General features: G+C 42.5%; 1 protein-coding gene across 1 annotated transcript in view; it reads left to right on the top strand.

Annotated features, from left to right (window-relative positions):
* Positions 1–10,762, top strand: part of LOC121572095 (inactive ubiquitin carboxyl-terminal hydrolase 53-like) — a 77,277-nt gene extending 66,515 nt beyond the window's left edge. The window contains exons 15-17 of the mRNA XM_045221749.1: positions 7,530–7,599; positions 7,847–8,634; positions 8,861–10,762. Of these exons, the coding sequence (XP_045077684.1) occupies positions 7,530–7,599; positions 7,847–8,634; positions 8,861–8,937 (935 nt within the window). The 3' untranslated portion in view covers positions 8,938–10,762. The remainder of the gene's footprint in view (positions 1–7,529; positions 7,600–7,846; positions 8,635–8,860) is intronic.
* Positions 10,763–13,617: the final 2,855 nt, after the last annotated feature.

Genomic DNA, 13,617 nt, shown 5'->3' with positions numbered 1-13,617 from the left:
CATGGAGTGAGAGATCATGATATGAGTGATTAATGTATTGAAGTACAGAAGTTGAATTTAAAACTGTGAATCTGAGCAACGCGACGAGTCGTTTGCTTGTGAGATCCTATATCTTTGTGTCCTTGTCATCCATACCAGCTTGAGTTATATTCCTCTGATCTGTGTGCTATCGGGGTTTCAAGCTGGAAAAGGAACCATTTTTAGATGTCAATAAATACTCTTGAAAGCTTTTTGGGTTCCCGGATCACTTTGAGCATCAAATCAAATTTCATTTGCCACATGCGCCAAGGACAACAGGTGTAGACCTTAGAGTGAAATGCTTACTTACAAGCCCTTAACCAACAATGCAGTTTTAACCTCTACGGGATCGGTGTCCCGTATACGGGACGGTTGAGCTAACTATATAATGTGATTAGCATGACTGGACATAGACATGTCTTATATGGGCAGAAAGCTTAAAATCTTGTCAATCTAACTGAACTGCCCAATTTACAGTAGTTATTACAGTGAAAAAATACAATGCTATTGTTTTAGGAGAGTGCACAACAACAAAAAACGTATCACGGCAACTGGTTTGATACATTCACCTCTGAAGGTAAATGATGTACTACTCTGATTTGTCATCCTAAGGGTCCTAGAGATAAAATGTAGTATAGTTTTGTTTGATAAAATCAATTTTTATATTCAAATGTAGGACCTGGGATCTACAGTTTGAACCCCTGCTGTCTCTGGCTCCACACCCACCCCGCCCGGCCATCTAGATGTGTGAAAGTTAGTGTATCAGCTAATGATCCGTCATATATGACATTCCTGGGAGTGTGTAAACTTACATTTTGTATTACCATATAATTTTTGTGTTATTCTCCTACATTAATTTCACATTTCCACAAACTTCAAAGTGTTTCCTTTCAAATAGTATCAAGAATATGCATATCCTTGCTTCAGGTCCTGAGCTTCAGGCAGTTAAATTTGTGTATGTCATTTTAGGCGAAAATGGGAAAAAAGGGTCTGATCCTTAAGAAAAAAAGTGTTAAGTAAAAAATAGCAGTAGGGAGGCTATATACAGGGGGTACCGGTACAGAGTCAATGTGCGGGGGCACCGGTTAGTCGAGGTAATTGAGTAATATGTACACTACTGTTCAAAAGTTTGGGGTCACTTAGAAATGTCCTTGTTTTTTAAAATAACAATAACAACTGAGCAAATAGTCCGGGTAGCCATGATTAGCTGTTCAGGAGTCTTATGGCTTTGGGGTAGAAGCTGTTAAGAAGCCTTTTGGACCTAGACTTGGCGTTCCGGTACCGCTTGCCGTGCGGTAGCAGAGAGAACAGTCTATGACTAGGTTGGCTGGAGTCTTTGACAATTTTCATGGCCTTCCTCTGACACGCCTGGTATAGAGGTCCTGGATGGCAGGACGCTTGGCCCCAGTGATGTACTGGGCCATACGCACTACCCTCTGTAGTGCCTTGCGGTCGGAGGCCAAACAGTTGCCATACCAGGCGGTGATGCAACCAGTCAGGATGCTTTCGATGGTGTAGCTGTATAACTTTTTGAGGATCTGAGGACCCATGCCAAATCTTTTCAGTCTCCTGAGGGGGAATAGGTTTTGTCGTGCCCTCTTCACGACTGTCGTGGTGTGTTTGGACCATGATCGTTTGTTGGTGATGTGGACACCAAGGAACTTGAAGCTCTCAACCTGTTCCACAATCATCTCCTTTGTCTTGATCACGTTGAGGGAGAGGTTGTTGTCCTGGCACCACACGGCCAGGTCTATGACCTCCATATAGGCTGTCTTATCATTGTCGGTGATCAGGCCTACCACTGTTGTGTTGTCGGCAAACTTAATGAAGGTGTTGGAGTCGTGCCTGACCATGCAGTCATGGGTGAACAGGGAGTACAGGAGGGGACTGAGCACGCACCCCTGAGGGGCCCCCGTGTTGAGGATCAGCGTGGCAGATATGTTGTTACCTACCCTTACCACCTGGGGGCGGCCCGTCAGGAAGTCCAGGATCCAGTTTCAGAGGGCGGTGTTTAGTCCCAGGGTCCTTAGTTTAGTGATGAGCTTTGAGGGCACCATGGTGTTGAACGCTGAGCTTTAGTCAATGAATAGCATTCTCACGTAGGTGTTCCAATTGTCCAGGTGGGAAAGGGCGGTGTGGAGTGCAATAGAGATTGCATCAATTGTGGATCTGTTGGGGCGGTATGCAAATTGGAGTGGGTCTAGGGTTTCTGGGATAATGGTGTTGATGTAAGCCATGACCAGCCTTTCAAAGCACTTCATGGCTACAGACGTGAGTGCTACGGGTCAGTAGTCATTTAGGCAGGTTATCTTCGTTTTCTTGGGCACAGGGACTATGGTGGTCTGCTTGAAACATGTTGGTATTACAGACTCAGTCAGGGACATGTTGAAAATGTCAGTGAAGACACTTGCTAGTTGGTCAGCGCATGCTCGGAGTACATGTCCTGGTAACCCGTCTGGCCTTGCGGCTTTGTGAATGTTGACCTGCTTAAAATATTTACTCACATCAGCAACGGAGAGCAAGATCACATAGTCATCCGGAACAGCTGATGCTCTCATGCATGCTTCAGTGTTGCTTACCTCGAAGCGAGCATAGAAGTGATTTAGCTAGACTGGTAGGCTCGTGTCACTGGGCAGCTCGCGGCTGTGCTTCCCTTTGTAGTCTGTAATAGTTTACAGGCCCTGCCACATCCGACGAGCGTCGGAGCCGGTGTAGTACGATTCAATCTTAGTCCTGTATTGACTCTTTGCCTGTTTGATGGTTCGTTGGAGGGCATAGTGGGATTTCTTATAAGCTTCTAGGTTAGAGTCCCGCTCCTTGAAAGCGGCAGCTCTACCCTTTAGCTCAGTGCGGATGTTGCCTGTAATCCATGGCTTCTGGTTGGGGTATGTACGTACAGTCACTGTGGGGACGACGTCATCGATACACTTTTTGATGAAGCCAGTGACTGATGTGGTGTACTCCTCAATGCCATCGGAAGAATCCCGGAACATATTCCAGTCTGTGCTAGCAAAACAGTCATGTAGTTTAGCATCTGCGTCATCTGACCACTTCCTTATAACCGAGTCACTGGTGCTTCCTGCTTTAGTTTTTGCTTATAAGCAGGAATCAGGAGGATATAATTATAGTCAGATTTGCCAAATGGAGGGCGAGGGAGAGCTTTGTATGCGTCTCTGTGTGTGGAGTAAAGGTGGTCTAGAGTTTTTTTTCCTCTGGTTGAACATTTTAACATGCTGGTAGAAATTAGGTAGAACGGATGTAAGTTTCCCTGCATTAAAGTCCCCGGCCACTAGGAGCGCTGCATCTGGATGAGCATTTTCCTGTTTGCTTATGGCCTTATACAGCTCATTCAGTGCAATCTTAGTGCCAGCATCGGTTTGTGGTGGTAAATAGACATCTACAAAAAATATAGACAAAAACTATCTTGGTAAATAGTGTGGTCTACAGCTTATCATGAGATACTATACCTCAAGCGAGCAAAACCTTGAGACTTCCTTAGTATTAGATTTGATGCACCAGCTGTTGTTTACAAATATACACAGACCGCCACCCCTTGTCTTACCGGAGTCAGCCGTTCTATCCTGCCAATGTAGCATATATCCCGCCAGCTGTATGTTATCCATGTCGTCGTTCAGCCACGACTCGGTGAAACATAAGATATTACAGTTTTTAATGTCCCGTTGGTAAGATATTCTTGATCTTACGTCGTCCATTTTGTTTTCAAATGAGTGTACGTTGATCAGATCAAATTTATATTTATCGAAAGCTCTACATTTTTGCCATGGTTAGCTTTTTCTCCTCCCATAATTGATTCACAGAAGAAACTGAATTGCAATGTGAATGCAAGTATGATTGATGTTGAGGAATTTGAAGGACTGCAGATCAGCAGAAAACCCTGAGCTCTACAAATCTTGACTCTGCAATCTTAAAATTGAAACGTCTTAAGTTGCCTCATTTCGTTGCGTCAACACAGCTATTTAAGATGTTCAAAGAGCTGTCAACACATTCTGGTATTGTCATTTAAAAAAACTGGGTTAGGTTGGAGTTCGTGACGACACGTGTGATATTTGCAAAATAACCTGAAGCTCCCATAAAGATGCTGAGCTAAGATGGTATGCTTTTGAAACAAAATTACATCACTACTGTGATTAGTAAGATGATGATTTGATTTGCTTTCGGCACATGAGAAGGTGTCCTTTCGGCTGCTCAGTGTAGTCCCATTCACTGAAATGGGATCAGGGATTTAGGTCCACAGAAACAGTATCTTCATAACCATCACCGCTGGAACACTAAATACTGTATGACGTACACACAAACACCAGAGGCCATAGTCAATCAAAGACAGTAACTGGGTTTCAAAGTGTATGTGCTCATTTGGATTTATCCAGTAAACAAATGTATTTTTACAGTGTTTAACAAGAAAGCATATATATTCAAGTATGCTTTCTCGTTATGTTGAAATATTGTTTTTATTTTTATATATTAGCAGTTTTGTTAGCCACACAGTTTCTGAACTATACTTTTGAACTTGCTGTGCCCCTAACTTCTAGGAGATTAACCAAAACCACATTACCTTATTAAAACACACTACCTCAATGACTTTGTGGGTCTCTAATGGTTATATTTGTAACACTAAGTGAAAAGTGCACCACAATGCTATTAGTGACCCCGACTCTGCCGTTAATCACTTAAGAGATTATTCAGCCATTGATTAGATATTAATCTGATTGCCGATGTCTGAAACATTTTGTGATTTAAAGTGCGACAAGAGGCATCTCTGTAAGCCATGCTCTTTGTTATACAACAGCTACTCTCCCCAGTCCCTCAGGTTTTCTCTTGGCAACAGCCCACATGACCGTAAAGAAGAGAAAGGATTTGCTACAGTAAGGAGCAATGTAATGGAGGGCTGTAAACTGCATCCCCGCTTTGTTTTTCATATTCATATTGTTAGGGTTGCTTGTCAACATTACAAATCAACCGCATCAAATTGAGAATCGGCACACGGATTTAGCGGCTTAAAAACACGCAGCGTGGGGAGGGTAGGGGAGGGAGGGGGAAAAAAATCTGAAAACAGAGCCTGGACTCTGGAGTCCGATCCCAGCGTAATAATTGCATGCCAGCAGAAGGGATTTAGACCGTAATGCTCCCGCGGAGAGTGCAAAAAAAGGAAAGGGAGAAGCTGAGTGTGCTGACGTGTCACAGACATCCTAAGCCACTCATTCACGTCTCCAACCCAGTCAGATGTTCTAAGTCTGACACAGTGCTGCAAACACACCCACCCTGTCAGTGTGCTTATACACTGAACAAAAATATAAACACAACATGTAAAGTGTTGGTCCCATGTTTCATGAGCTGAAATAAAAGATCCCAGACATTTTCCATACGCACAAAAAGCTTATTTCTCTCAAATGTTGTGCACAAATTTGTTTACATCCCTGTTAGTGAGCATTTCTGCTTTGCCAAGATAATCCATCCACCTGACAGGTGTGGCATATCAAGAAGCTGATTAAACAGCATGATCATTACACAGATGCAGCTTGCGCTGGGGACAATAAAAGGCCACTCTAAAATGTGAAGTTTTGTCACACAACACAATGCCACAGATGTCTCAAGTTTTGAGGGAGCGTGCAATTGGCATGCTGACTGCAGGAATGTCTACCAGAGCTGTTGCCAGATAATTTATTGTTATTCTCTCTACCATAAGCCACCTCCAATGTCGTTTTAGAGAATTTGGCAGTACGTCCAACTGGCCTCACAACCACAGACCATGTGTAACCACGCCAGCCCAGGACCTCCATATCAGGCTTCTTCACCTGCGGGATCGTCTGAGACCAGCTAGCCTGACAGCTGATGAAACTGTGAGTTTGCACAACCGAAGAATTTCTGCCCAAACTGTCAGAAACCGTCTCAGGGAAGCTCATCTGCATGCTCGTCGTCCTCACAAGGGTTTTGACTGGACTTTAGTTTGGCGTCGTAACCGACTTCAGTGGGCAAAAGCTCACCTTCGATGGCCCCTGGCACGCTGGAGAAGTGTGCTCTTTACAGATGAATCCTGGTTTCAACTGTACCGGGCAGATGGCAGACCGCGTGTATGGCGTCTTGTGGGCGAGCGGTTTGCTAAAGTCAACGTTGTTAACAGAGTGCCCCATGGTGGCGGTGGGGGTTATGGTATGGGCAGACATAAGCTACGGACAATAGCATTTTATCGCTGGCAATTTGAATGCACAGAGATACCGTGACGAGATCCTGAGGCCCATTGTTGTGCCTTGTAACAACAGTGTGTTCCAGTTCCCGCCAATATCCAGCAACTTCACACAGCCATTGAAAAGGAGTAGGACAACATTCCACAGGCCACAATCAACAGCCTGATCAACTCTATGCGAAGGAGATGTGTCGCGCTGCATGAGGCAAATGGTGGTCACACCAGACACTGACTGGTTTATTGATCCACGCTCATACTTTGTTTTAAAAGGTATCTGTGACCATCAGATGCATATCTGCATTCCCAGTCATGTCAAATCCATAGATTAGGGCCCTATTCATTTATTTCAATTGACTGATTTCCTTATGAACTGTAACTCAGTAAAATATTTGAAATTGTTGCGTGTTGCGTTTATATTTATGTTCAGTTAAAATTTTTCAACCCTCTTTTAGCCACACTTCCTGTGAGAGCCTAAGGGCCTTAGAGGTCATCTTGACACTTCTCCTTGCAATGAAATGAAAGATAAATGTGACATGGCCTGACTTTCTTGCCCTAGTTTATTTTCATTGTGGTCATGCCCTTCTCTGCAACTGTCCCACTGATGGTTCCTCGTTTAAACTGCTTGTTACTTGGTTAGTTGACATAGCTCTCTGCCACTGGGGCCTAACTCTGCAAGGCGCAGAAAGTTCAGACGCTGGGCACCCCCTGCCTGTCACACCCCCACGTTTCAGGGTAAGACCCTCTCCTCACTAGGTTGAAGTTCTCACCTTGCGTTAGCAAGGATTTGCATCGTTCGCCTTCAGGCTAGCAAATGGGTATCAGCTTGGGAATTCAGCTCCAGCTCCCTTTGAGGGGCCTCCACCTCACTCATGCCGGATCAGACAGTGGTAGACTACCGTCCTACTTTGATACCTCTTCCCCCAGCACCTGGCTAGACCCTTAACATGACCCCAGTTAGATAACATGTCTGAGCTAGAGACGGGCAGGAAAATGCTGTGACCCTGTTCGAACATGGGAGCAGAGCAGAGGCACATCAATATTTTAGTTGTGTGTGTCAGTGAGGGTAAGGGTTGAAAATGTATTTAGAGAAGTCATTTTTGGTACTTGATTCAGAATAGGGCAGTCTTGTTTCTAATTGTTTTGGGTTAAGCGTTTTTGTTTGTTTTGTATGTTTTATTAGATATGGAGGAACATGCCAACTATAATCACTCTTATAATAGCAATAAATTCATACCTTATGCAGGGTATGTCAAATGCTTTAACAAATTAGCAATTTACCAAATCTAATGAACTTAATCTATTCTTCCAGGTGAACACCCAGCAAAGTTTCCAGACCTGCAAGATGCACATCTCCTCAAATTGAGTCCAAGTTCACAAAGGTAAAGCATGGTCATTGTACTACTTTCAGTAGAGTGAAAGGGTTGTTTCTTTGATTCTTTACTATAACTGAAAAGTAATCTGTCAACTGGATATGAGTAAAGACTTCCCAGATTAGCCTCTGCTATTGACCCATTTTGATGTGCCAGTATTGATGCTCGTGATAAAGTATTCAATCTTATTCTGGATAGACTGTTTTCTTTCAAGTTTGAAAATATATTGATGTATGTCCTATTCTCCCTGCGACAGAAGAAGAGCCTTCCGATATACGCATGGAATTCTGGAGAGGAGTGAAGGTCTGGATGACGAGCAGGAGGATAACCTCGATGGCAGCCTCAGCCGGGTCAGCCCCATTCCCCCATACCTGCCCAAGACCAGCAGCTCAGAGTGGAACAGCCATGACGACCTCGCCGACCCCTTCTCCGAACAGGAAGAGACAGCACCCCTGGTCCCCAGAGACCCCTCCCCCCAGCCCCACTACCACATCCTGGCCCCGCTTCTCCCTCCCAAGAGCTACGTCCACCGATTGACAGACCAATCGGGCTTCTGCGTTCCCCAGCTCCAGGAGCCCTTTCGGACAAGCCCCCGAAATGAGACCAAAAACGGTCCGATCCCCTCCCTCTCCAAAACCACCCTCCGCAGGTGGATTGAGATGCCCGCCGAGCACAAGCTCTCATCGGACGCTAGCTCCAAGTCAGGCTCGTCGGACCAGGACCGGAATGATCTGTCGGCCAGTGAGAGCGGAGAGGAGAAGTTTCCCAGCTCAATGCCAGGGGACGACACGGACGACTTAGAGTGCCCGGTGACAGTGGAGATGGTTCTACCTATGGGCCTCCCCACCACCTACTTCTCTGTGGACAATTGTATGACGGAAACATACCGGGCCAAATACCACCAGAGGCCCACCCTGTACATGATGACGGACGCTAAAGGCGGGGAACAACACGTGTCGTCTGGTGACAGCGACCTGGGAGAGGGGGGACTCCCCATCCCAGAGGCCCAACCTACAGAGCCCCCCAAGAGCCGGCCTGAATCAGGTAACTGGAGCTGTCTGTAGATCATTTGCTACGGGACGTGGAAGACACTTGGAGCCCTAGTTGTTTGTGGTCATACCCATGTCACCATTTGTGTTTTTAGTATGACCAAAGTGATAGATTTTTTTGGAAATCAATAAATGTTAAAAAACTTTCATTAAAAAGTCTATTACAGGGGTGGAAAATATGTTTTCTTGGTGTATTCTAATATGTTCCTGGTCTTTTGCAGGTTACTACACCAGTAAACCTATAGCTAAATGGAATCCTGTAACACCCAAAGGACTTGATGAACATGGGTTTCTGTGATGGAAACTACCGTTGAAGGGGCCTGGTATGAAAGCCACATTTAGAACAATCTTCATCTCCTTCTAAAAGTGTTGAAACCCTCTTACGGTGACGCTTATATGCTTGTACAGATGTCATATCAGAAGTCAGATATTAATCTGGAATGCCAAAGAGATTGGTAACTCCCAGAGGCAGTACAAGTCTGAAGAGTACTCTTCAGTTCAGCAGTAGTCTCAGGAGTCTTGCGCCACCCCTGCAGAACAGTCTTCGTACGATTGTGATTGTGGCCACTAGATGGCAGCAGCAGTAATTGTGGATTTGCACAGTAGAACGCAAAAAAATAAATAATGAAAGAGGATCCAAATCTAGGATGGTTCTTGGTCGACGCAGGGACCTGCTCGAACTTACTTCCAAGGTCATTCACGGGTTTGCTCACTGAAGAATATCTCCCACGAAACCACTTTTCCCCTCCAGAGATTATCAAATAAACTACATGTAACAATGACAATAACTCATCTCTAACCTTTACGCAGAAAATCTATGGAATGCTTGTATTTATTTCTTGAATTACGGTCATTTCAGTGTTATACGGTGACTGCGCTACTTCTGCCTATGTAACAAGGTGAGGTACATAAGCCTTGAGCAGGTTTTTACTGTCAATTTCCAGTGTTGATGCATTCATGGAATAAGGGAGATTCAGTTTGTGTACACTTATGCATTGTGTTTGTAGGAGCACATCTAAAATAAATCCCAAGGGTCCCCCTGAGTGGCCAGAGGCACCTGGTGTTGGGTGAATCTGTTCCAGTCCGAGGTTGCTTGAGAAATGGCTCTCTCCTAAGAGGCTATTTTTGAAAATGTTTGAAAAAAAAATGTCTAAAACAAATCACAGTAAGGTACTTCATTGTTACCCAGAAATTATTTGAGATTGAGATAAAAACGGCTACATTGGACCTTTTTTAATAATTGTTAGGAGAGAAGCATCTCAAGTCATTGGCATCTGGTGTATGTTCTAAGCTGCCTTTTTAACCCTGCCATCCCAGGGGTGTATTCACTAGGAACCAAATGGACGAAATGGGGAGGGACTAACCTGAACTTGTTCAATAAGAAACACTAATTTTCGTTAAATGGTTTGCACTAACAAATACACCCCTGAACATTTGCTGCTATGTTTTGTAAGGCTTTCTATCCCCAGTTCAGATCACCTCTCACACTCTTTTCCAGATATAAGCTTCTGTGTTCGCTCTTTAATGTTTCTCCTGTCACATACTGGGCAGTATGTTAAAGGTATGTTACTTCTCATGTTGTCAAACCATGCTTCTGTATATTTGTCTTCGAGTACATTTGTCTCCTGGGTCAAACACGTGTCAAATACGTTAGGAGTGTTTAATTTAGATTTTCCTGTACAATGGAACCAATTGAATTAGATCCAAATGCCCAAACTCCAAGCTAAATCCAGCCCAACTCAAACTTGTGTAAGTATTTGAAATATGAATTTGACCCAGGTCTGTTGATTTACCTACACTTAAACCAAAACCTCAAGAATGGATTGAGTAATGGATGTTAAGTAAGGATTTTAGGAGTGTCTTAATGAAGTAGAAAAGGCCTGCTGTTCTGCAGGTATTGTTCTATCTTGACCCCCAGAAATTATCAGAACATTGTCTACATGTACATCCTATGTATTTCATGGTGACATTCTAGAGATGCTGTAAAAATGTTATTTTGTGTTTTGATATATTGCTCAGCAGACTTCACTGCACAGTGCCTTTCTAGTTTTTTTTATGTCGAAACGAGTTGAAATAGGAGCCATCATTTGTACAATATGTTATTTTTAAAAATGTTTTTTTAACATTCAATTTAATTTTTGATTAACAATTGTTTAATAAATAATTGTATTTAACCATGCCATGTCCAAGTTTTTTCTAAACCATAAAATTCTCACTATTGTAAGTTATTCTCATATAACATGGTTATATCATTAGAAATGGGCTACTTGGGGTAAATATAATCTCTGCAAACCAGAACCAAGATCTCACATAAACTACTGTATTTTATGGCTACGCCTGTCCACGAAAGATTAGGGTAAATGTAATCAAACAAGTCTACATAAATATATACATTGTACAGAGAGAGTAAATAGGAAGCCCACAGTAAAGTGATACAGGGGCAGTGCAGTGAAACACACTGATGTTGGAATAACACTGTGAAATTGTGAAAATTATGATAATGTACTTTTAGTGTAACGAGCTGTTTGAAAAGACCGCCTGAAATTTCAGATTGTTTGGCTGGTTTTGGGGTTTTTGGACCGCCTGGTGACATCACTCCAATTAGGCCCCTCAGACCACTCCCAGACAGTCGTAGCAAAATTCTTGCTTGAGAAATTGCTTTTTTCTAAGAAGCTATTGTGTTTATTTTTTTAAACCATTTTAATTTAAAACAATCACACTAAGGTACTTAATTGTTACCCAGAAATTATTTGATATTGAGAAAAAACTGCTGCATTGGATCTTTTGAAGTGATACATGGAGAACAAGAGGCTTAGCCATGGAGGCTTGGAAACCTGAAGCTCTGCTGCCATCTAGATTATGCTAAGCCTCCGGATTTGGAATACATACAGTGCCTGTAGAAAGTCTACACCCCATTGAACTTTTTTTCACATTTTGTTGCGTTACAAAGTTGGATTAAAATAGATATTGTAATTTTTTTGTCATTGATCTACACAAAATACTCATTGTCAAAGTGAAAATACAATTCTACAGATTTTGTACTAATTAATAACAATTTAATAACTAAAATATAGTTGTTGCATAAGTATTCACCCCCTTTGTTTACGCAAGCCTAAATTAGTTCAGAAGTAAAATCTGGTTTAAAAAATCACATAAATTATATGGAATAACTGCCTCCTTATTTTCAAGCACGATGGTGGCTGCATTATGTTATGGGTATGCTTGACAGGAGTTTTTCAGGATGAAAAGAAACAGGATGGAGCTAAGCACAGGCAAAATCCTAGAAGAAAAGCTGCTTCAGTCTGCTTTAAACCAGCGACTGGGAGAGGAGTTCACTTTTCAGCAGGACAATAACCTACAACACAAAGCCAAATCTACACTGGAGTTGCTTACCAAGAAGACAGTGAATGTTCCTGAGTGGTCAAGTAACAGTTTTGACTTAAATGTGTTTGAAAATCTATGGCGAGACTTGAAAGTTGCTGTCTAGGCATGATCCCCAACACCTTGACAGAGCTTAAATAATTTTGTAAAGAATAATGGGCAAATGTTGCATAATATAGGTGTGCAAAGCTCTTATGAGACTTACCCAATAAGAGTTGCAGCTGTAATCTCTGCCAAAGTTGTTTCTAACATGTATTGACTCAGGTGGGGAATACTTATCTAATCAAGGTATATTTGTGTTTTATTTTTCATTAATCTTTTAAAAATTTTATAATTTTTCTTCCTCTTTGACATTAGTATTTTGTACAGATCGTTGACAGAAAATTACAATTAAATACATTTGAATCCCACTTTAATACAATAAAATATGACGAAATTCAAGGGGGTGTAGACTTTCTATAGGCACTGTATGTACAGGGGGTGTGTCCACATAATATCTCCTTTCTCCTAAAGTGTACACCGGTTTACTACTTCCCACAAATCTAAAAGCATTGGGTTGGAGGAGGCATGGGCAAGTGGGAGTACCCAAGTGCACACTTTGGGAGAAAGGAGAGACAACTGGGGTTTCAATGTGCAGCTCATATTTTTTGTTATACCATTAGATGTGTAGTGATGTAGCCTCACATCATGGCCCCATATGTACAACTGACATACAACGCATTTGACGACAGGTAGCCTAGCGGTTAAGAGCTTTGGGCCAATAACCAAAAGGTTGCTGGTTCAAATCCCTGACCTCACTAGGTGAAAAATCTGTGCCCTTGAGCAAGGCACTTAACCGTAATTGCTCCTGTAATTCGCTCTGGATACGAGCGTCTGCTAAATGAAAATAATAAATTATATTTTTGTAATATAATAGTTTGTCCACACAAAAATGTTTACACCAACATTGTGCTGTCTCCTACATGCTTGTGCGATTATTTATGTGCATAGAAATTATGTTGTATCACAAACTGCTGTAAATCACGGAGCCAATGAGAGACAGAAGAGGACTTTAGTACACGACTGGTGACCTCTTTATAGATCCTCGAATGGTGACATGTACAGCAAATGTTGCCAATTTGCACTCCTCTAAGGACATTGCACCAACTTGTGGTCTTAATGGGACTGACAATCTTTTTTGAATTCAGCAATCAGAATAGCGGATGGGCATAATGATGGCGGCCCCCATGCACGTTCCACAAATTCCTCGTTTTGCTAAGTTTGCCGCATTGTAGATTGCTCTACTCTACTATTTTTATAATGGTATACATGATCCCAATTTTTGCTTCAAGACGCCAGCAATTTCAAAAAACCCAAAAGTAGATTGTGCTGATTTATTGGCTCATTTAACCGTGTAGTGCGGCATAGTTTAAAAACTTGATGGATAGTCCTAAAACAATGACGTCATACAGTGGGGAAAATAAGTATTTAGTCAGCCACCAATTGTGCAAGTTCTCCCACTTAAAAAGATGAGAGAGGCCTGTAATTTTCATCATAGGTACACGTCAACTATGACAGACAAAATGAGAAAAAAAATCAAGAAAATCACATTGTAGGA

The sequence above is a fragment of the Coregonus clupeaformis genome, chromosome 8 (assembly GCF_020615455.1).
Source record: "Coregonus clupeaformis isolate EN_2021a chromosome 8, ASM2061545v1, whole genome shotgun sequence".
Lineage (NCBI taxonomy): Eukaryota > Metazoa > Chordata > Actinopteri > Salmoniformes > Salmonidae > Coregonus > Coregonus clupeaformis.
This window is presented reverse-complemented; position numbering and strand designations above follow the sequence as displayed.